The sequence below is a fragment of the Myxocyprinus asiaticus genome, chromosome 40, assembly GCF_019703515.2.
Source record: "Myxocyprinus asiaticus isolate MX2 ecotype Aquarium Trade chromosome 40, UBuf_Myxa_2, whole genome shotgun sequence".
Classification (NCBI taxonomy): Eukaryota; Metazoa; Chordata; class Actinopteri; order Cypriniformes; family Catostomidae; genus Myxocyprinus; species Myxocyprinus asiaticus.
The window spans coordinates 21,701,946-21,724,575 of record NC_059383.1 but is presented as its reverse complement, the minus strand read 5'-3'; the positions used below and the strand labels follow the sequence as shown (position 1 = coordinate 21,724,575).

Genomic DNA, 22,630 nt, shown 5'->3' with positions numbered 1-22,630 from the left:
GATGTAAGTTTCCAAAGATTTCAATAAAACATCAAATGAAATGTTAGTACAAACTCTTTACTCAGTGGCAAATATGTTTCATTGTACATGATATTTGTCATAAAATATGCATTTCGAAGCAATGTAGGTTTATTCATATTCAACACACTAGTAACTCTTGACTTCAGCTGGATGTTACTGTTTTTGTGCCTGTAACCATGTTCTGAAGTGCTCTATTTGAGCCATGACACTACTCTTCCCAGTGCCACCAGGGGTGCTGTACTGCTCAACGCTACCAATGTAGTCCCACACTGAGGAAACATCACTGTCAAACAAAGGGCTGGAGAGAGAGAAATACAATTAAACATTTAAACTCAGATCAGATGTGTATAGATGCTCTCAGATGCTCTCCATGTTTGAATGCGCCTGCTGACCTGGCAGTTTGGAGGTCCTCTACAGTGAGTTCATTCAGGGGGGCCTTCTTGGACTCAGCAATATAGACAGCCTTTCCAGCACAACTGTGGGCCTCTCTGAAAGGCATCTACAATACATATATAATCATCGTTCATTCAGCTGTAGAGACGTTAAGAAATGCAATAGCTGATGGATGTATGGATGGGTAAATGGATAGATGGACTCACTCCTTTTCTGACTAGGTGGTAAGCCAAATCAGTGGCCAGCATGTCTGGGCTGAGAGCTGCCTCCATGGTCTTTTGATTTACCTGAGGAATTGAACAGTAAGAGTGCCCTTAGACCCAAAATCTGCCTTTCAGATTTCAGCGATGAATAAAGAGGAAATTAAACAAAAGCAATTCCTTGTATTGATAAAATTTCAGAATGACAATAAACATTTGCATCACTTTCAATAGTTTCACCTGTTTACTATTAAACTGAGGCAACAGTTTGTTTCTTGATTGCCACTGTCCATGACAAAACAACATTAATTTGTGGTATGACCTGTCTCTCACCTCTAGAGTTGAAATGACACCTGCCGCCACCTGCAGCACAGCATGTACTGTGTCATAGGTGTCAAACATGGCCTCCTTATCCTCCTGCGGTCAGAGTATACTATTAAAGAATGTTCTAAAGTTAAATAGTAAAATGTTATGTCTGTTATGTGCGTACCTGTAGGTCTTTGTTGTATGTGCTGGGCAAGCCTTTGAGAGTCATCATAAATCCTGCACACTGCAATACAATGGGAATTATATAGATACAATAACAATGACTGAACGTTTTTGTAGTAAAATAAAGCAACAAGGGGTGTTCATATTGCTTATTATTGTCATTACTTATTGCTTACGTGAGCCTCTTTCCTGAGATGTACACAGTGACTCAAGAGGTTATTATCGATATGATAATACATTTAATTTTTGTTGTCTCTTATTTATAATAATCAGAATAAACAATTTGTCCGTCCAATAATATAGATCATTATCCTAAATGAAGGTGTTTGCGGTTGACTGGAAATCTAGCAACTAATTATACTACTAATTATGCATTAATATAGAAGGTGCAGTCACAGGTGTACATTTATAGTCATGTCACAACGGGCCTTCTTTTAAGTGGGCTATGCGCAGTGCTATGGGATATGTCATACGCACAAAGCCAGTGGGCATGGCCATGAAACTTTGGTATTTTCGTGCAAGTATGCGCCAAGTCTTGGCGCAAGTGTGTTTGGCGAAATTGTGCACGCAAGTCAAGAGCAATTTAATTCTGAGGTTTTTCTCTGGTTATTGCACCGTCAGCATCCTACTATATAGTCCATTACCTGAGTTTGGACATGAACTTTATTACCACCTGCTGGTGGAATCTCCAAACTGCAAATGTAGGAACTGAATATAGACTTTGCTTTTCAGTAGCAGGTCTGTTTTCAGCACAATGACCTATTTCTCAGGAAAATAGCAAATTATGTTGGCGACTCTTCATTAACATACAATACACCCACAGTTTGCGTGCATCCACCCACAGATAGCGCAAAAACTCCCACCCATGCCCACCTTCACTTTGTGCTGGCACGAAAATTGCCCTTAGAATTACAAAATTAGATAAGGAGTTGCGTCATTGCATGTTACGCTGCGCCCAGCACAGTCACAAAAATAGAGCCCAGCAGCTTCAAATGTGGCTCATCCTATCAGAATTTAGAGTTGGATCTATCTGTTTTAATTTCATAGCTGAAAATCAGATGAGAACTCAAGTGTGAGGAAAACAAAATGGCATTAACCAAAACTTTCGACTGAATCACATGTGGTATATTGCCCTCCAATATGTTCAGATTATTTGGCAGCATTGTTTGATTTTATTTCCCTTGGATTGAATTGAATCATACAATTAGTATCTCTGAAGGCCTTGCTGTGGTGATATCTTGTCTATTTGTTGGGTTAATTAATAAATGTGCCTTACTCTGCCAAACACTCGTCCTGCTTTGCTGCGGATGAGCTCCAGGCTGTCTGCGTTCTTCTTCTGAGGCATCAGGCTGCTCCCCGTGCTGCTCACACAAACACAAAAAACAGCTCTTACTAGCTTCACACACTAGACACACATACAAAGTAGACAAGAGTTGAAGGAATCCCTCAGTACACATCAGACAGCTTGCACACGGATATTTGTTCAGAGCACTAGGTATATGTGTCCCGAGGCCACCATGTTATGTATCATCAACTAATTAAGATAAAACATTGTGGAAGTCACGTTGTAACTATCCGCTTCACTTGCGTAGCTACACGAGAAATAAGGGACTTATCTTTCCTACTGTGAATGAATGTTAAAACGTATAAAGAAGACGACCAGACACAAGCAGTACTGAAAAATCCAAGGTGTATTAAACATGTAAATACCATCAAACAAACAGTGATCACAACAATTACCAATACTGTACACAAAGTGTGAGGGTGTGTGTGTGTGTGTGTGTGTAGCTTTCCAAAGTCCCAGTGCACAATATATACAAGGTGAGTTAGATTCGGTCTCACCGTAATGAAAGTTTATGTCCCAGGAGAGTGAAATCCAACCAGCGTGGTGTTGAATGTTCCTCTCAGGTAAGTAATCCAATACGAAAGAAAACTCCACAAAGAGACGAATAGAGTCCTCTATCCTTCAACTCGAATGCACCATACAATAATCCTTCGAACGTACGTAGAATCAATATCACTCGTGAATGTAAACACCAATTGCTTCTCGCCACTTTGCCGGCTACTTTTATAACCTTGTTTACTTCCACATACGGGGCTTAGTCCGTCACGTGATTGCACGTGACTGACGTCTCACGGTAAGTAACACAGGAACCAAACACCATATTAGGGTAAACAGACAATGACAGAAAAAAACAGTATAATTATCTTTACCACAAATGGACACATTTATCCGTGGTTATACTAGTTAATCCCCTTATGTGGCTTTGCTGCATAGACCCATTTTCTTTTTAATTTCAGCTGGACCCTCCCATTTGGGCGCTAGCTTAGTGGAGAATTTGTTTGTGGCTGAGGAGAACAGATGAGTTCTGAGCCAGACTAGATCACCCGGTTGAAAGTGCGCATATTTCCTCCGGGAATTGTAGTATCTAGCCTGTCTGGCCTGCTGTACACCCACTCTACGTTTAACCTCCTCCATCCAGTTGGTTTGTCTTTACAAGCAGGTTGTACGATGACTGGTCTGGAGTAGGCGGTCTGTAGATCAGCCTTTCCAGTGGCCCCTGAAGCTGCTTGCCTATCATGAGCTCCGCAGGTGTCTTCCCAGTTATCTCCTGTTGGGCTGTGTTGATGGCATACCGAAACTCCGTTATCCAAAAATCCCAGGTGTTGTGTTGCTGACCAATGTATGATGCAACCATTGTCTTTAATGTCCTGTTTATCCTTCGGTCAGATTAGTTTGTGGGTGGTAAGAGGTTGTGAGTTTCTGAATTGCTCCCCATGACTTGCAGAGTTCAGAAAGTATGCTGGAGGTAAACTGTGGTCCTCAATCTGATATGAGGTACTTGGGAATGCCCCATCGGGTAAAAATCTCCTCCCTGAGGACTTTAACGATCTGCTGCATTTTACTATCTCTCAAGGGGAACATCTCCACCCATTTGGTGAAATAGTCCACAATGACCAGTAGGTAGGCATTCTGTTTCTTGCTATGGGGGAATGGACCCATCAGGTCAATCCCCAATGTATGTCCTGGTTCTGTCACCTGGGTGCTTTGCATCTGTCTGCTGGGTTTAGTGTTATCAGGTTTGTATTTTTGACAGATGTCGCAACCTTTCACATATGCCCAGACATCATTCCAGACAGTGGGCCACCAGGCGACTTCCAACAGCCTTAGCAGAGTCTTCAGCCTCCCAAGATGTCCTCTAAGCGGGTTGTCATGGAAATAGTTCAGAAATCCAGGTATTAGGGATTATGGAACTATTACCTGGAACTTCTCTCCAGTGTCTATATATAACACCTTGATGTTCTTCAAAGGAGATCTTCTGGTCTTGTGCTTCCCTAACTTTGTTTCCACCCAACAGGTCAGAGATGGTGCTGTCCTTGTGTTTGGCTTGGGAAACTTCATATAGGGTATGGGGTAAGTCAGTTGTAAGCGTAGAGGGTGTGACGGCTAAGCATAGTTAATCCTTAGTCTTCGGGGGCATGCAATGTGTCTGGACCCAAGTTGAGACATCCCTTCCGGTGATGGACCTGAAAGTTGAACTTCTGCAACCTCAGAGTCCACCGTGTCAGATGAGAAGAGGTTTTAGGGCAATTAAATGCTCAAGACAGAGCCGCATGGTCTATGAACACCTCAAACTGTCTTCCAGGTTATGTCTCCATTTTTCAATTGCCCAGACTACCACTAAACACTCCTTTTCAGAGGTGGAATAGTTGAGTTCACCTCCTCTTAGGGTCCGGGAAGCATAGGCCACAACTCTCTTGCCTTCCACTGACTGTTGTGTAATGATGGCTCCCAGGCCCACATCACTGGCATCGGTGTGCACCTGAAAAGGCTGGTTGAGATCCAGCTGTACTAGGACAGGTGGGTCTTGCAGGGCTCTATTGATGGAATCCATACTTGACTGGCACTTGGTTGTCCATTCCCATGTCACCCCTTTCTTCTTCAGTTGGTTTAACAGGGTGGTTATGTCAGTAAAATGAGGTATGAACTTATGGTACCAGCCAGCCAACACCAGGAAACATTGCAGAGCTTTCAGACCCTGGGGTGGAGGATACTCTGCAAGTGCACAGGTCTTCTCGGGATCTATTTGCACCCCCCTGTTGGATACTATGTGCCCTAAGAACTTCAACTGTCTTTTGTAGAAGTGAAACTTCTTCGTGTTCAGTGAGAGGTTGGCCTGGGTATGTCTTTGCATTATTTTGTTCAAGTGTTGGATGTGTACTTCAAGGGATGGTGAGTAAATGATATCATCAATATACACAAATCAGATATTCCCTCTCAGTTCCGCCAGGACCTTCTCCATGAGCCGCTGGAACATGGCTGCAGCATTTCAGAGGCCATACGGCATAGACCGAAATTGGTATAGGTCCTTCGTGGTAATAAAAACCGTTTTCTCTCGGCTCACCTTGTCCAACTCCACCTGCCAGTAACCAGACTGCAAATCCAGGGTGCTGAACCAGCAGGCACCCTCAATGGATTCCAGGATGTCATGTATCAGGGGCATGGGGTAAGCATCTGGTATGGTCTTGCTGTTGAGCTTCCTATAGTCCACACAGAACCTATAGGAGCCATCTTGTTTGGGGACAAGAACTACAGGTGAGGACCATAGCAAAAACGAGGGCTCTATGATATAGTCCTGTATCATCCGATCTACCTGGTCTTCAATTTCCCTTTTTATGAAGGGTGACACTCTGTAGGCCCTTGATTTAAAAAGGCATGTCCTCTGCCAATAAGATCTTATGTCGTTCCACAGATGTTTTCCCCAGATAATTGGAGGTAGCGCGTGGCCAGGCGGAAATCAGCCTCTGCAACTCCTCTTGATTGTCTAAGTCCCAGACGGGTACGGATTCTGTGGTCATGGCAGGGCGTAGTGAGTGTTCACCTGTCGGAGGTAAGGCATAATAGAGACTCAATGTAGCCGGCTGGCGAGAGTGATCACCTGTATCCTTTGTAGTGGATCCCAGGGTGATAGAAGACTGCAGGAATGGGTAGTGTGTATCCTGTCTCTGTTTTCAGGCCATATATTCCCTTGCCTACATCTACTATGTCTCCGGTAGCAACCAGAAAGTCCAATCCTGCTATAAGGGGGAATGCCAGGTGAGTATCATTCATTATGTACATATCCACCTTACATTCTTTACCCTGACATCGGTAGCTGATAGATTTCTGGGCTTTTGCTTGGTGTATCTTGCCATTGGCCATAATAAAATGTTGTGGTGAGTGAGGGGTGAGTGGAGAGTGGTTTTCATCCAGCTGTCTCCACAAGTTCTCCTGCATGAGGGTGAAGGTACTTCCGGTGTCCAGGACAGCCTTCACCTTTTTCCCTTTCACCTTAAGAGGCACCAGGAGCAGCGACGCTACGCTGTGTGATTGGGCTATAGATTCCAGGAGTAACTACAGTCAGCAATTCGTTTATTGGTTTTCCCCTTGCTGTTTTGCCCATCGACTCTCTGCCAGTAGTCTTTGGCTCCCAGACAGTCTTTATCCACCTTTGATCCAACTTTCACCAGTTGTTCCATGGTGTTCACTGTCCTTCTCAGACAGCCAGCGACCCTTGGGTTGATGTTATTGACGATGCATCTTATGAGTCCTTCCTAGGAGATATCGGGCTGCTACTTCAGGCATAGCGCTCAGTAGTCATATGAGAAATCTCTCAGGTGTTGTCCAGGGCGCTGCACCAGCGACCTCAGTTTATCCTCCACTCCAGTGAGATAATCCTCCTGAAGGAAAGTAGCCATAAACGCCTCCTTGAAAGATTCCCAGTTTTTTACCTTCGCCTTTTCTGCCTTCCACTAGCTAAAAGCAGGTCCCTTTAGCACCGTGCTCAGGGTTCCGATGAGCTCTACGCTGGGCAGTGGCCTGATCTCGAGGAAGTTTTCGGCGTGTTCGATGAAGTTAAACACCTCAGCTGTCTCACAGGATTTGCAAAAGGTGGGAAATTCTAGTCAGCTGGGAGGTCGAGCACAGAATGATGAGGCTCCAGCCGTAACAGCATAGTTGATCACATTTGTTGGGGGGATGGCACCAGCAGGGGAAGGAATGTCATATGTATCACTGAGGGTGATGTGTGGTGGTATCCTTCCACTAGATATGGGCGTAAGAGTATTATAACCCAGGCCTAATGAACTGTTGGATGTAACTGGGGCATAGGCCTGTAGTCTAGAGAACATATGTGTGCTAGTAAGCCTGAGTTTCCTCATTTGACCTTCCCACTTAGAATCTCTCATCAGAAAAAGTCGATGATGGCCTTCTCCAACTTCTCAAGCGACCCTTGGAAGTACTCCTCTAACCACGCCAAGCTAGTTTCCACAGCCTCCCTGAGACCAGTTTCACGGTTTAATGTTTAAATCCCTCATCTAAGGAGTTTACTTTTCACTTAGGGCCAATAAATTCACCTTCATTTGCTCAACCTCAGTTTGCATAGATTGTAACAAACCCACATTCATAATACAACTCTCATCATCATCAGACATGTCATCATCAGAGTTATACAATGTACTAATCATAGACGTTATCTCTTCAGCAGGATTCCGTCTTGTAACAAATGGGCCTGCAGTAAAATCCAGATTAGTACAACCTGTGTTATTGGTAACAGGAACACAGTAATCAGTATTTACAACATCACCCGGAGTGCTTGTGCCTGCATCCTCCATGTTTTCAAAACAAAAATAAACAAATAAACAAATACATTCAAACACAGCAACGGAAAAAGTTTGTCCCCATACAGGCCACTACTATGTAATGATCTGCTTCACTAGCGTAGCTACACGAGAAATAAGGGACTTATCTTTCCTACTGTGAATGAATGTTAAAACGTACAAAGAAGAAGACCAGACACAAGCAGTACGAACAATGTAATAACATGTAAATACCATCAAACAAACAGTGATCACAACAATTACCAATACCGTACACAAAGTGCGAGGGTGTGTGTGTGTGTGTGTGTGTGTGTGTGAAGCTTTCCAAAGTCCCAGTTCACAATATATACAAGGCGAGTTAGTTTCGGTCTCACCGTAATGACAGTTTATGTCCCAGGAGCGCGAAATCCAACCAGTGCGGTGTTGAATGTTCCTCTCAGGTAAGTAATCCAATACGAAAGAAAACTCCACAAAGAGACGAATAGAGTCCTCTATCCTTCAACTCGGATGCACCAAACAATAATCCTTCGAACGTAAGTAGAATCAATATCACTCGTGAATGTCAACACCACTTGCTTCTCGCCGCTTTACCGGCTTCTTTATAACCTTGTTACTTCTGCATATGGGGCTTAGTCCATCACGTGATTGCATGTGACTGACGTCTCGCAGAAAGTAACACAGGAACCAAACACCATATTAGGGCAAACAGACAATGACATGAAAAAACAGTATAATTATTTTTACCACAAATTGACACATTTATCCATGGTTATACTAGTTAATCCCCTTATGTGGCTTCGCTGCAACGTGACGCTATGCAAGTGAAAGCAGCCTAGTGGCATTCTACACTACACTTTGCTACCATTATCCTTTCAAATCAACATTACTCTGTGAGAACTGATTTAGTTTTGGTTGTTAAACTGCGCGGGGAGTGAAGGATGTCGAAGAATTCGAAGTCGTAGGCCTTTGGGGACATTAAAAAGCATTTACGGTCACACCAACTGACGCCTCTCAAGAGCAAGATGGCGGGGGTCTGGTTAGGAATAACAGCGTGCCTCAGGATGTAAGTCAAGATATTGCGAACATTTCTGCAGTGCTAACGAAAATCCCGACCGACATGTAGGACCTCGCAGAAATACGTAGAGTGAGGCGAAACTTATCACCCTGATCACAAGAATGGATGAGGCTGAAAAGCGAATCGAGTCTCTGGAAGCAGCCGGAAAAGAGCTGCAGACTAACCCGCCGGCCACCAAATCTGATATGGATAAAGTGTTGGAAAAATTTGAGGATATGGAAAATCAAAGCAGATGTAATAATGTTTGTTTTGTTGGAAGCCCAGAGGGAAAGGAAGGTCAAGAAATGGTCAAGTTCCTGGACAGGCTTATTCCGAATTTGTTCGACACAGCGGGCCATCATCTGGAAACAGATCACGCGCACAGTGCTCTCGGTCGGCTTCCCAGAGCAGGTGACAGGCCCCGATTCATTCTGGCAAGATTCTTGCGTTTGGCAGACAGAGACTTTGTTTTATGTGCGGCGAGGAATAAAGGCAAGCTGTGCTGGGAGGATTAGAACATTATGGTTTTTCTGGACTTTACAAGTGTTACACTAGCATAACAGGAGAGATTCAAAGAGTGTAAGAAATTACTTCACGCACAGGAAGTGAGCTTCACTTTGCTTTTCCCGGCTAAACTGAGAATTGATGCCAAGAATGGACGGAAGACTTTCATATTGCCATGAGAAGCTATGGCCTTAATTAAATCAATGGAGTGAGTGGGTGGGGCTTTGCCAGCTCTGAATCAGCGGGACTATACATTGTGCATTTTGCTGATGCGGTCTGAAAGGGTTTGTTATGCGGTTGGTTGCCCACTGTCAATCTCTCTCAATGTACTTTTTTTTTTAATTATTATTATTTTCTCTTTTCCTTTATTGGCTTATTGTGGATGTTTCTTTGTTCATTTTGTGGGTTTGATGTTGTTATTTACTGGGCCACTTTTCATTGAAAACTTTCAAGTGCAGTTCAATTGTATGATGTATGTTAAAAAGACAAAAAAACGGACTGAAGTAATCTTGTAGCAGTGATGTCACAGAGGGTCTCGTGTGAGTGCATGGACCGTCGGATTTCCGGGGGATGGACACCAGTTGGGACTGTTATGCGTGAGGTTGAAGTGCATTCTTTTTCTGTTCTGTGGGTTAAGGATTTTATGGTTACATCAATGTTAAATCAAGGTCTATATAATTTAGTCTTGGGTACACAATTTCTCTTTGCATGTCAATATGTCACACTTTAATATACACGTAGGTAAAATGTTTCTCTCCATGTGGAATGTTAATAGGCTGGGGCACCCTATAAAAAGAAGGAAAGTTATATCTTTTCTTAAGCATAAAAAATTTGATATAGTGTTCCTTCAAGAAACGCACCTTTCTCCACAGGAAGCTGAAAATCTTGGCAGGGCATGGGGTGGGCATGTTTTTTTGTAATGCTGATTCGAGTAAGAGCAGGGGAGTCATCACATTGATAAGTAGGCATTTAAATTTAAATGACTCAAACAGATCAAAGTTAATTTAGGAAGAGTCATTATTGTTTTGGCTGAAATACTGGGGCAAAATGTTATTTTGGCTAATATTTATGCACCCAATGCTGATGATCAGAACTTTTTTATAGATCTTGAGGGAAAGTTACAAGCAGCTGGGATCCTTAATGATATGGTTTTGAGTGGAGACCTCAATCTTTTAATGGATCCACTCCTTGATCACAGTAATGCAAAAGTGTGTAGACCCTTTAGAGCAACGTTGACAATACATAGGATGTGTAAAAATCTTGGTCTTACAGACATTTGGAGACTCCTGAATCCATCTGGGAGAGAATACACCTTTTTTTCATCAGTTCATAAGATTTGCTCTAGAATAGATTTTTTTATATATTATATATATATCTAAGTCACTTATTCCATCTGCCACTGACTGCTCAATTGTGAATATTTTAGTTTTAAATCACGCTTTGGTGTGTTTAGAGATGTTGCCACATATAGAGAAAAGAAAATCATATGGATGGTGCTTTAATACATCCCTTATGCAGGACCCAGCATTTCAACAAATGTTAAAAACAGAAGTCAATGTTTATGTAGAAACCAACTGGTCCTCAGTGTCCTCTTTGGGCGTGGCATGGGAGGCGCTTAAGGCAGTTCTTAGGGGCGGATCATACAATATGCCAAGATAAAAGCACAGGAATTCATTGAATTGGAAAAGAGCATAAAAGTGCTAAAACAAAGCTGAAGCTCCGAATGTCATCCAATGGTCTTAAGAGAGTTGACTCAACTAAAGTATAGGTACAATACTATTTTGTCAAAGAAGGTAGAGCTTTGGTTATTTAGGGCAAGACAGACATACTTTGAGTCGGGGGACAAAGCAGGGAAACCGCTTGCCAGATACATAAAAGTTTTTTTCCACCATTCCTTCAGTGAAGTCTTCTGGAGGCACTATATTTACTTCTGCCACAGATATTAATTAAGCCTTTAAAGAATTATATTTTTATCTTTATGTTTCCACATCTATCGATAAGGATATTAGCAACTTCGTAGAGCCATTAGAACTCCCTAAATTAGAAAATAATTTCTTGACTCAGATATTACTTTGGAGGAGCTTGTTGAGGTAATTAAAGGCTTGCCAACAGGTAAGGCACCAGGGCCAGATGGTTTTGCCGCAGAATTTGTTTAGATCTAATGTCACAGAACTGGCTCCACTTATGTTAGAAGTTTACACAGAGCCATTAAAGAAAGGTGAACTACCACCAACCATGATGCAAGCCCGGATCAATCTCATTCTTAGAAAAGATAAAGTCCCAAATGAGTGTAAAAGTTATCGTCCAATTTCCCTGATCCAGTTAGATGGCTAATTGATTAAGTAGAGTAATTACATCTAGTATACATATAGATCAAGTGAGGTTATTCGTGGTCATATTTCTTCTGATAATATTAGATGTTTTATAAATATTATGTGGTCAGTAGCGAATGATCAGACCCCGATCGCTGCCATCTCACGCCAAAAAGGTGTTTGAAAGGGTAAAATGGGACATTTCGTTTTAAGATTTTGGAAACTTATGGGTTTGGGAATACTTTTATTTAGTGGATTAAGTTACTTTATAAACAACCATTAGCGGCAGTGCAATCTAATGGATTAATTTCAGATTATTTTTCTCTTGGTAGGGGAACCTGTCAAGGCTGTCCTCTCTCCCCTTTGTTGTTCTGTCTTGCCTTGGAACCATTAGCAGCCGCAATAAGAAAAGAGGATGATTTTCCTAGCATTGTAGCAGGTGGTGTGATGCATAAACTTCAAATGAACACAGACAATATATTATTATTTGTCTCAGACCCTAGTAGATCTATGCCTTGCCTCCATACAATTATTAATTCTTTCTCAAAATTTTCAGGATACAGGGTGAATTGGTCTAAATCGGAAGCTCTTGCTCTGACAGCATATTGACCTGCCACGGCTTTCCAACCTGGCACCTTTCAATGGCCCAAGCAAGGTATTGGGTATTTAGGTATTTTGTTTCCAGCAAATTTGAGAGATATAGTTTGAGTTAATTTTGACCCATTAATGAAAAGTTTCTCGTGTGATGTGGATAGGTGGGCTTCACTATATTTGTCTATGGCAGGGAAGGTCAATGTTATAAAAATGAATTGTATCCTCAAGTTCAATTATCTACTACAGTCTCTCCCTCTAGAAGTTCCTCTTTCTTATTTTAAACAATTTGTTAGAATATCTAAATCTTTTAATTGGAATGGTAAACAACTTCAGGTTGCATTTCAGTAAGTTACATAGACCAATTGACAAAGGAGGTTTAAGCCCCACCCCCAAATTTTGTTTTAATACTATGCTTTTAGTCTCAGACACCTGGCCCATTGGTCTCTTCCACCTGAGACAGCCCCTCCCTGGTACTACACTGAACAAGTGGTCCTTGCCCCAATCTCACCATTGCAAAGTCTTTCTATCAAACTGCCTAGAGAATAAAAATGCATTCCTTAATTTCACACTTACATTCAGTATGGACAATGGTTTCCTGTATGTTCAATATTGATGCTTGCCTAAATGTTTCCTCAAGCATATGGCTGAACCCCAAAGTGTATTAACAAGTCCCCCTTTTGGGGGGGCCTGGGTAGCTCAGCGAGTATTGATGCTGACTACCACCCTTGGAGTCGCGAGTTCGAATCCAGGGTGTGCTGAATGACTCCAGTCAGGTCTCCTAAAGCAACCAAATTGGCCCTGTTGCTAGGGAGGGTAGAGTCACATGGGGTAACCTCCTTGTGGTCACGATTAGTGGTTCTTGCTCTCAATGGGGCACATGGAAATTTGTGTGTGGATCACGGAGGGTAGCATGAGCCTCCACATGCAGAGTCTCCACTGTGTCATGCACAACTAGCCACGTGATGTGCGGATTGGCGGTCTCAGAAACAGAGGTCCTCTGCCACCTGGATTGAGTTGAATAACCGTGCCACCACGAGGACCTACTAAGTAGTGTGAATTGGGCATTCCAAATTGGGAGAAAAGGGGATAAAAAAAAAAAAACAAACAAAAAAAACAAGTCCACATTTTATTGGAAAGAATGGATCGAGAGGGGTGTTGCTACACTTGGTGACCTTTAAGAAAATGGAGCTTTGAGATCATTTGAAAATATAACACAGCAATTTGGGATTTTTGGTCTCAATTTTTCAGGTATTTACAGTTGCGCCATCTACTTTGTAGTATTTCTGGGGGTAGTACACAGCCCCCTAAAGCTGCAGACACCCCCTGTATGGTGCTAACAGCCTTTGGAAAGGGGGCATGAGGTCAGAGTCTTGGTAACAGGGCCTTAACAGCTCTTAAGAGGTTATAGGAAAGATTTGAACTTGGTATTGGAGGATAAGAAGTGGGAAAGAATAAAAAAAATTAAAAATTAAAACTATGTCATGGGATGCAAGGGTATGCCTTATTCAGTTTAAGATTTTGCATTATTTCTACTGGACTCCCTCTAGATTGTTTAGACTTGGTTTAAAAGACACACCTACCTGCTGGTGATGTCAGTTGGAGGATGGAGTCATAGCCCATGCTCTGTGGATTTGCACTAAGATTCAAGAATTCTGAGTAAGAGTCCAGAATTTTATCTGTGAGGATTTAGATACTCAAATTTCATTCTTCCCCAGACTATGTGTATTGGGTGATGGGGCGTTCATTAAAGTAGGTGACAAATATTTAAAAAAATTGGGTCTAAACTAGTGTAATGATTGGCAGACAAATAATTCTTAGAGGATGGAAGTCAATTGGCTCTCCCTCATTTCAAGAATGATTCACTGAATTGGGCAGGGTGGCGGCATTTGAAAAGATGTCATATAAGCGGCCTGGCAGATTGGATGCATGTGGTAAGAAATGGGACAGGTATTTGTCCTTTCAAGAAGACTCTCAGTAAGGACAATGTGGAGAGAGACAAAATTGTGGTAGTAATTGTGGATTCTGTTCTTTATGTATTTCTTTCTTTTCTCTTTGTTTGTTGATTTATATATTTTTGATTGTCAAATATTTTTTTGCCAAATATTGGTTGCCAGGGTGTTGCTATGCAGTTGCTAACAGTTCCTGGGTGTTGTTATGGCATTAGTATGTGGTTGCTAGGGTGTTCTGAGTGGGTGCTAGGTGGTTGCTTACTGGGCCAAGTCAAAGGAGCCTACCCACAAGTCTCTATAATTCTCTGAAAATTCAAGGAGATTTTTTGGTCTTTGAATGGAAATCTTAAGTCTAATAGCTTTAAAAAGAAATACACCTCTCCTCAATAATTTGAGGTAGCACAAATGGCACAGGCCAGGATGGGTTACATGCCCTAGTTTAATACTTAGGGTTAGAGGTTTGTTCAAATCCCCAACCCTAAGTATTAGCAAAGTAATACATATTCTTGCTTTAGCGAAAACCATTAATCAGTTAATATTCACAAACAAAACATTTCACATGTCATTAAGTATTATGCCATAAGAAGAAAATAATTGTGCTGCAATAATGGAAAGTATGTGATGGCATGAGCTGAAACACGTACACTCATAAACACTGTTAGTACATTTCTTACAGTCATCCAGTCCAGCTGTGGAGCTTAACTAAGATGGCAAGTGTACCATAAAAGTAACTTGAACCAAGACCCATTCATTTGCAATGCTGTAGTGCCTGCAGCTCAAAGCCAGTGTGTACGTGTGGGGTGGAAATAGCAAAGAGCATGGTAATAAATGTAAGAAGTAATACTCTTACCTAAGGGCTTCAAACTAATGAACTGTGTCTGCCGTGACATTATTGGTTATTAGGGAGTGTACACAAAGGACGCGTTTTTTTGTTCAAACAATTGGACAACAAAGGTTGTTGCTAATAACTGTTTAATATGAGACAAAATGTGGTCGCTCAGTATGCTAAATCCCCAGTTAGCCGTATTAAAATCATAGGATGTTTTTTTGTCTAATTGGAAACATTTGTTTACTAGAAAGTGTAATTGTTAATATAATGGAATTAATTCCAACATTTCAAACACATCTTCTAATGGGTCCATTGTTTTAAACTGACATAGATAAAATAAGTGCATACAGAATGCAAGAACATGTCCTAAGTGTACACCCCTTAATTTAATCAATCTCGCTTTTTGATGTCATGTCTGGAATGAAAGGGACTTTATGCTCAAAAAATGTTAGGGGTTTCACAGCTACAAGCTGCTTGTGCCATGTAAATGAATGCTATCTCTTTAATCTGAGACTCTGTGTGGAAGGTACATTTGCTGAACTTACCTGTATGCATCAGACAGAGTGATGAAGGAGAACTCCTTGGTATTATATAAAATCAGATCCTCTGCCATCTTGCTGATGTGTGTGAGACACATTGATCCCCAGAACAGAAACTCCGCTGAACAAAAACAGTGATGTTTTAAAGTTAAATAGGTAGGTAAGGTTTGTCAAGACAAACTTTGAGACTTGTTCACTCATTCACTACTTCCTATATAGTGAAAGGCAGTGAGTGCACTAGATTTCAGCAGTGAGTGAACGAAATGAGTGAGTGAATTCAGACGCTAACGTACACACTGAGCGTCGGAGCTCTGGGGCTGTTGCAGAAACAACGTCACATATGAACTTTTAAAATACTTGGGCCTTGCTTTTAATTCTTATTAAATAATATATTGATACAATAAATCTTCAATCTGTTTGTCATTTTTAATATATATGTTAATATAAAGAGTAAACACAATTTATCGAATGTACATTATTGTATTTATTTGTTATACTTTAGTATCTTTAAACTCCAATACAAGCTGGGTAGCATTTCTCATCCGACCATAAACAGCACCAAAGCTGTCATAACCTACATGTTATAAATGAATATTTAAATCATCCACAGAATTATCATTTCCACTGTGTGCAGTCTCCTGAGTTAAAATAATATCACCTCAGTGAACTATTTATTAAATAAAGAATTCTTCAGCTTAATGGCAAATTTCTGTATAAAATATAAATAAAGAGTACATTTTAAAATGTATCTGTATGTTTTGCCTCTATATTTTATTATGTTACAAGTTTGTCTTTAATGTTTAATACATTCAGCATTAAATAAAACATTGCAGGAGTAAAGGAAGCACTAAACTGGCATCTCTCTCTTGCCCACTCGCTCACTCGAAATTAGAGCACATTTTGGGTAAGAATGAGTGAACAAAAGTAGGGAGCGGGTGGCTCACTCAGAATTCAGACATTCCTACAAAATGGCAGACACCCGAAATAGTGCACTATATAGTGGATAGGGGGCGGTTTCAGACACAGCGTCAGTCTATCCAAAGTCATTCAAGCAAGTCAGTCCACTGTTGGCCATCTTTGGAATGCTCCTGGGAGACTATTTCCAGTCATGCCAGTGCAGCTCCTATCTTGAATGAGGGAACACTGAAATCTCAAAAACGGTTGGTTAAGATTACGATCAAAGAACATATTTCAAATCAGAAATAAAATCTGACAATACTAGAATCATAAATTGTGAATCTTTACCTCATATTACACTAAAAAACACAATTTTCCCTGCTTGTATAGCTAATGCTTTTAACTGTAAGGCTGGACTTCCTTTCTACATCCGTTGACAGTTGGGCGCACAGAAATCCTTTGGTTGAGCATTTCCAATTTCTCCCATTCATTTTAATAGAAGTGACCCATCTCGGCTAAATAATCTTTGGTCTATCCCTCACAGCCTCGTTGTCATTCCCATTAAAAATCAAAGATGGCGCTAGCGTGAATAAGGTCTATTTTCCCGTTTAAACATTTCGGCAATGTAAATCTATGGGATCTTTTTAGGATTTCTGATGGTCCTCTGTGATGGTCCACGGTTATAGAGCGCAACTGTCTGGTTCCGGAAGTAAAAATCCCATTCATTTTTAGATTAATTGATCAATTTCAATTTCAACAATAACCTATAAACTTTTAAAGACAGACCTACCTTGAGCTCCGAGGTTGTTCATCAATGGTATATGCTTAAGTTAAAGTCATCATTTTTTAATTACATCATTTGCAATGCTTCATGGGATTGAAGTTCCTGCCCTCATGAAAGACAGTAAGTACACAATCTTGTACCTTTGTCTTTTTGTCCGATTTTCAATACTTTTTTGCCTCAAAACAAAGTTTGTAATGTTGTGATTCACCTCAGAGCTGGTTGCTTTGGTTCATGGCTTAAACTCTGGAGGATTTTATGAAAAGCCAATGCAAAAAGTAATGGAAACCAGACAGCTGAAAAAGTGGGCGGGCACTGTTGCGCTCTGTTCCGATCAATTAAAAAAGATAGAGCAACTTTGTCTAGCCAACAATTTTAATACCCATAGATGATTGCTGCAGCAAAACACATACCTACAAAATCCCTCTGTCCAGTTGCGTCCATGCTATTGATACTGATCTTATCAAAATGTAGTTCTGGGGAGAGATAAAAAAAAATAAAAAAAAAACAGATAAAAAATGCAAATAAGTGCCCAATTTTTGACCTGGTACACAAACATATAGCACAAGTGCAGACTTCACAAATCACTACTTACATCAATAATAATTGGGCTGAGAGAAAACCTTGCAATAAACACACATTAATCTTTAATATGAAAAGTTGAATAACAGGAAAGAAAATTCATAAAATTCTGTTTACCTTCACGTAGAAGTTCTCTATCAATGTTAAAGGGATTCCCAGCAATGGCTCCACTGCAAGGACAAAACACACAAACACACACATTACATGCAACTCATCTGATTCAACTGCTCAATTGGTTACATACTGTATCAGTGTTTCCCAACCTTTTTTGTCTAATATACCCTAACAAATCCATAAGTACCTCATTTATTGTTTGTTGACACCAAAAACAGAAATGTGTTCCTATTAGCTGATATCATACTGAATGCAATTTAGCATTATCGTTAATTTTATTAAAGTGGCCATTTTTACAATGATTCGCAAATGAAAATAATCAATTTTGTGGGTGCAAAACAGACTGACAAAATGTTTATCTTTCATAAGTTTTGACAGTTCTTGGGGAAATCATGGAGAAACTTTCTCCAAGAAAGCAGCATTTATTTAGAAATGAAATACAACTAAGTTATAATTTTGTTATTATAGGTTTAACAAAACAAATAAAAGCCTTTTCAAGAACCCCCTATCGAATGACTAATTGTTCACCCAAAAATGAAAGTTCTATCAACATTTTCTCACCTCATGTTGTTCCAAGTCTCAAAAAGAGATTTAAAGCATAATATTAACATCAGTCACCATTCACTTTCATTGCTTGGAAAAAAAGATGCAATGAAAGTAAATGGTGATTGAGGCTAACATTATGCTAATGCAAAATATCTCCTTCGGAGTTCCACAGTAGAACGTCATATGGGTTTGGAACAACATGAGGGTGAGTTTTTCCTTTTGAAGGGAACTATTCCTAAACTTTCCATTGGGAATCATTGACATACAATATAATACACTATATGGCCAAAAGTATGTGGAAACCTGAACACCAACATTCATACAGTATGTGCTTGTTGAACATTTTATTTCAGACCATAGGGATTAATCCCACTCTAGCCACTAAATCATCTTCCACTCTACTGTAAAGGCTTTCCACTTAATGTTGGAATATAGCTGCATGGATTTGTTCCCATTCAGACACAAGAGCATCAGTGAGGTCAGACACTGATGTTGGGTGATGGACCCCGGCTCGCATTTGGTATCCAATTCGTCCCAAAGGTGTTCATTGGGGCTCAGGTCTAGGATTTGTGCAGGCCAGTCAAGTTCTTCCACACCAGACACAATACATTATTTCTTTATGGACATCGCTTTGTGCACAGAGGGATTGTCATGCTGGAACAGAAGAGGGTCCTCCCCAAACTGTTACCATAAAGTTGGAAGCACACAATTTTATCAAATGCCACTGTATGCTGTAGCATTAATATGTATGCTCCCTTCACTGGAATTAATGGAATAAGCCAAACGTGTTTATTAGTAAGGGGTGTCCACAAACTTTTGGCCATATAGTGTATATCTCAATGATTTTCATAACAAGTGTATATACCTTCCAAGAGGCATTACATTAACACGTCTCCTGATTTCCTCTAGCCGCTCCACATCCCTGCTTAGTGCTGCAGTATGACTGCAAGAAATTACAACAAATCCAAAAATGAACACTATACAATAGTGATTAGAGATACATAGCAACAGGATGAAGTCAATATGAACGAGGTCATGGCACTTTACACAAGATCATTGGGTGACACTTTACTGTTGCCTCGCCTTGAGTTCTAAACTTGGATCGGAAAATATTCAAGATAGCATCATTCTATTCAAAGGGCACCTGAGAATCCAGTGACTCCATCTGATTGGCTGGGCCCTCTGCATGTGAGTATATCCAGGGAACAGGATGTTGATCTCTCTGGTGTTGGACAAAGGCAAATTATTTGGGAATGAGTGTTTGGCAGTGTCTAAAAGTACCTTCTTTTATTATTATTAAGTGGCCATATTTGTTCCATAGAACTGATTTTCAGGGGCAATTTTTACCTTAATATGGGGATATTTTTTCTAACCATATAAAAACACAGCATGCCACCCTCTTATGTCAAATACTTCAAAAGAATCCATAAAATATTAACAGGAATTCACAACTGCCCTTGTTAATTTCTGCTGCTCGTGCGTGGTAACTGTAAATAAGTCAGATCCCTAAAGGTGTCTAGACTTAAATGAGCATACTTACACTGCAGCCCTTTCCACCATGGTGTTGATAAGTTGTAAAGCTTGTCCTTTCAGATTGGCAATAGCTTCTCGTAGCCACAGTCGCATATCTGTTACAACCTGTCCAGCAAATGACAACAAATCTTTACAGCCATGTTTGTACAGAAAATATAAAATGATAGCCACTAAATTAAAGTCCCATTCAGTCCGAGCCAGACCAACCTGATCATTTCTGCTCCTGCCTGTGTGAAGCTTTCCAGCTGGATCACCAATAATCTCCTTTATAAGAGGTATGAACACACTGATTTGAATTTTTGGTTCCTGTAATAGTGTTTTCATTAAACAAAATAACAAGCTACCAGATAACTTTGGACATAATCCAACTATTTTCCGTAATCAACTTGTTAAAGGCGCTGTAAGCAAATGTAGTGTTCTGAAGCTTTCATGTGACTGCGCCGTTGAATTAGCCATGCCCCCACATTCCAAAACCCCAAAATCTTAGTTTGTGTTCTGCTGAAGAAAGAAAGCCATACACATATGGGATGGCATGAGGATGAGTAAATGATGAGAGAATTTTTATTTTTGGGTGAACTATTCCTTTAAAACAAATCTTACAATCACTGAGGAGATTGTTTACTTCACCTTGAGCCTGCGTTCATTGGCTGTATGAATATCCTCATCTCCAGGTTTGATTTTGAATTCATCTTTGGACCATTCAGTGAAAACCTGATAAATTACAGCAACATTTTTAAATACCTGTTATTTGTATTCAAACAGTGGGAAAAAATATTTGATAATGTACATGATATAATATTGTAAATGTCTCAAATCTTTAAAACTATTTTGGTCCAACACAGCTAATATATATATTTATATATTCATTGTGTGTGTGTGTGTGTGTGTGTGTGTGTGTGTGTGTGTAGCTTTTTATGATGTCATGACAGGATGTCACATAGTGTAATGGAGCAGCTTTAGCGATGTTTACAATAGGCATTTGCAATTAGCACTGTCACATGGCTATTGTTGTGTGTATGGAGGTCCAAACTGTACACTGCATACTTTTGTCTGTGATGTATTAAGCTTTAGAGTCACAGGGGAATGGACTATGGCACACTGTTTTGGTAAATATTTACAGAGTATCCTTGCACTTCATAAAGATTTCAAGGGGAAGATGGCACCATAAACACTATAATACACATAGTGCACATGGAGACAAAACAACTAAAGAGCACTGGAACCTATCAAACGGGTTCATGGAGTTAGGTCACCTTGTCAAGGCCTGTGAGAATCTTTTCCATCTCGTCTTGGGTGACCAGACCTGCTTTCTGTAATGCTTTGACATAAGCTTTACTCCCTTTAATGTCAGCTTCCCACATGCGTTGGTCGTAAGCGATTGCCGCGTTGAACTTTTCCATTATAGGGTCGGTGTTTCCCATAAACCGACCACCCCATAATTTATTTCCCTGTTTAACACAAAATAATTGAACAAAAAAAAATATATAAATATATATATATATTACAGTTAGAAATTTAGTATGTATTTTAGTAGTCAGCTATTGATGACAGGTTTGTAAAGTTTATGATAGACGAACACACAAAAAAACAAACTAAAATCTGATTTACTTTAAAAAATAAATAAATAAATAAATAAGAGTCGCGATCTTTACCTCTGTATTTGCCATTGTAACCGCCACCGTCTCAAGTAGCACTTGCGATCAAATTAATTCCAACCAAACAGCTAGCAGAAATAAGAACACATATACATTTATGATTTAAAAAAAAAAAAGGCAGGAAAATTCAGATCGTCAAAGGACAAAAAGCACTGTAATAGCTGTCATAGGCTTTCACCGAGTCATAAAAATGAATTAGAGCAATAGCCTGTAATCCAGTAGCTTGTAAAACGCAGTTCCTTCCTCGTTAATTTGGGGAAGTGATACTCCAGAGCTCTGCCCATATTATGCAAATTAGGTACGAACGAACCAATCAAACGCTTAAGCGACGTTTCTCCGGAGATATCATTTTCGTTCATTTTAGGAAACAAATCATCGCAACTACATCGAAGAAGCCGAAGGACCGCCTCCCGAAACAAAAAAATACATACCTTGACGTTTGCCGTTTTGAACGGTAGATGGAGCTATCCACAGTGCCATTATATTTTGGCAGGTAAATTCACACTACAAAATGCTAAAAGACTTTTCTAACCTTGTCTTTGCAGGTAATTTCAGCCTTAGACGTGCCATACATTTTTGTCTTTCAAAGCTTTTCAAGAAATTTAATATTTTTAAGATTTAACATACACAGATAAAATGTTTAGTATTTACTGATCTAAGTCAGGGGTTTTCAAACTTTTCGATTTCAATATCAAGTCAGCAACATATTTTCATGTGTAAAAAAATAAAAATTTAAAAAATTTAAAAAAAATTAAAAAAAGAAAGACAAACCAAAAAATTATATAACAAAAATAACATAAACTTTGTGAGAAAAATAGTAAACCTGATATTACAAAAAAATTTTCCAAACAATATTACTGGCTTTTATATTGTCATTGTACTTAAACCAGAAAATAAATAAATAAATCCCACAAAATGATATGCTGATTGATTTTCTTTTTAATTTATTACTTTTAAAAACTATTGCTGTCCATAGAATAAAATGATAAATCTACTGAT

At 39.9% G+C, this 22,630-nt stretch overlaps 2 protein-coding genes across 3 annotated transcripts in view; both read right to left on the bottom strand.

Annotated features, from left to right (window-relative positions):
* LOC127431111 (beta-galactoside alpha-2,6-sialyltransferase 1-like) overlaps nucleotides 1-22,630 on the bottom strand; it is a 570,878-nt gene that overhangs the window by 474,428 nt on the left and 73,820 nt on the right. The gene's annotated exons all lie outside the window — the stretch shown is intronic.
* Nucleotides 39-21,903, bottom strand: LOC127431114 (argininosuccinate lyase-like). Its single transcript, XM_051681379.1, has 16 exons — nucleotides 21,629-21,903; nucleotides 21,230-21,424; nucleotides 20,604-20,687; nucleotides 20,184-20,240; nucleotides 19,984-20,081; nucleotides 19,588-19,665; nucleotides 19,309-19,386; nucleotides 17,901-17,953; nucleotides 17,615-17,677; nucleotides 15,530-15,644; nucleotides 2,380-2,464; nucleotides 1,105-1,164; nucleotides 948-1,031; nucleotides 621-701; nucleotides 414-520; nucleotides 39-319 (listed from the first exon to the last, which is right to left on the bottom strand). The coding sequence occupies exons 1-16, from the start codon at nucleotides 21,641-21,643 to the stop codon at nucleotides 175-177; spliced, it is 1,398 nt and encodes a 465-aa protein (XP_051537339.1). The 5' UTR covers nucleotides 21,644-21,903; the 3' UTR covers nucleotides 39-174.

Excerpts from the sequence above, each read along its gene's own strand:
- LOC127431114 (XM_051681379.1), bottom strand. Across the intron at positions 702-947 it reads GTGTCATTTCAACTCTAGAG|GTAAATCAAAAGACCATGGA; the intron begins GTGAGAGACAGG and ends TCAATTCCTCAG. Across the intron at positions 521-620 it reads ACCACCTAGTCAGAAAAGGA|ATGCCTTTCAGAGAGGCCCA; the intron begins GTGAGTCCATCT and ends TATGTATTGTAG.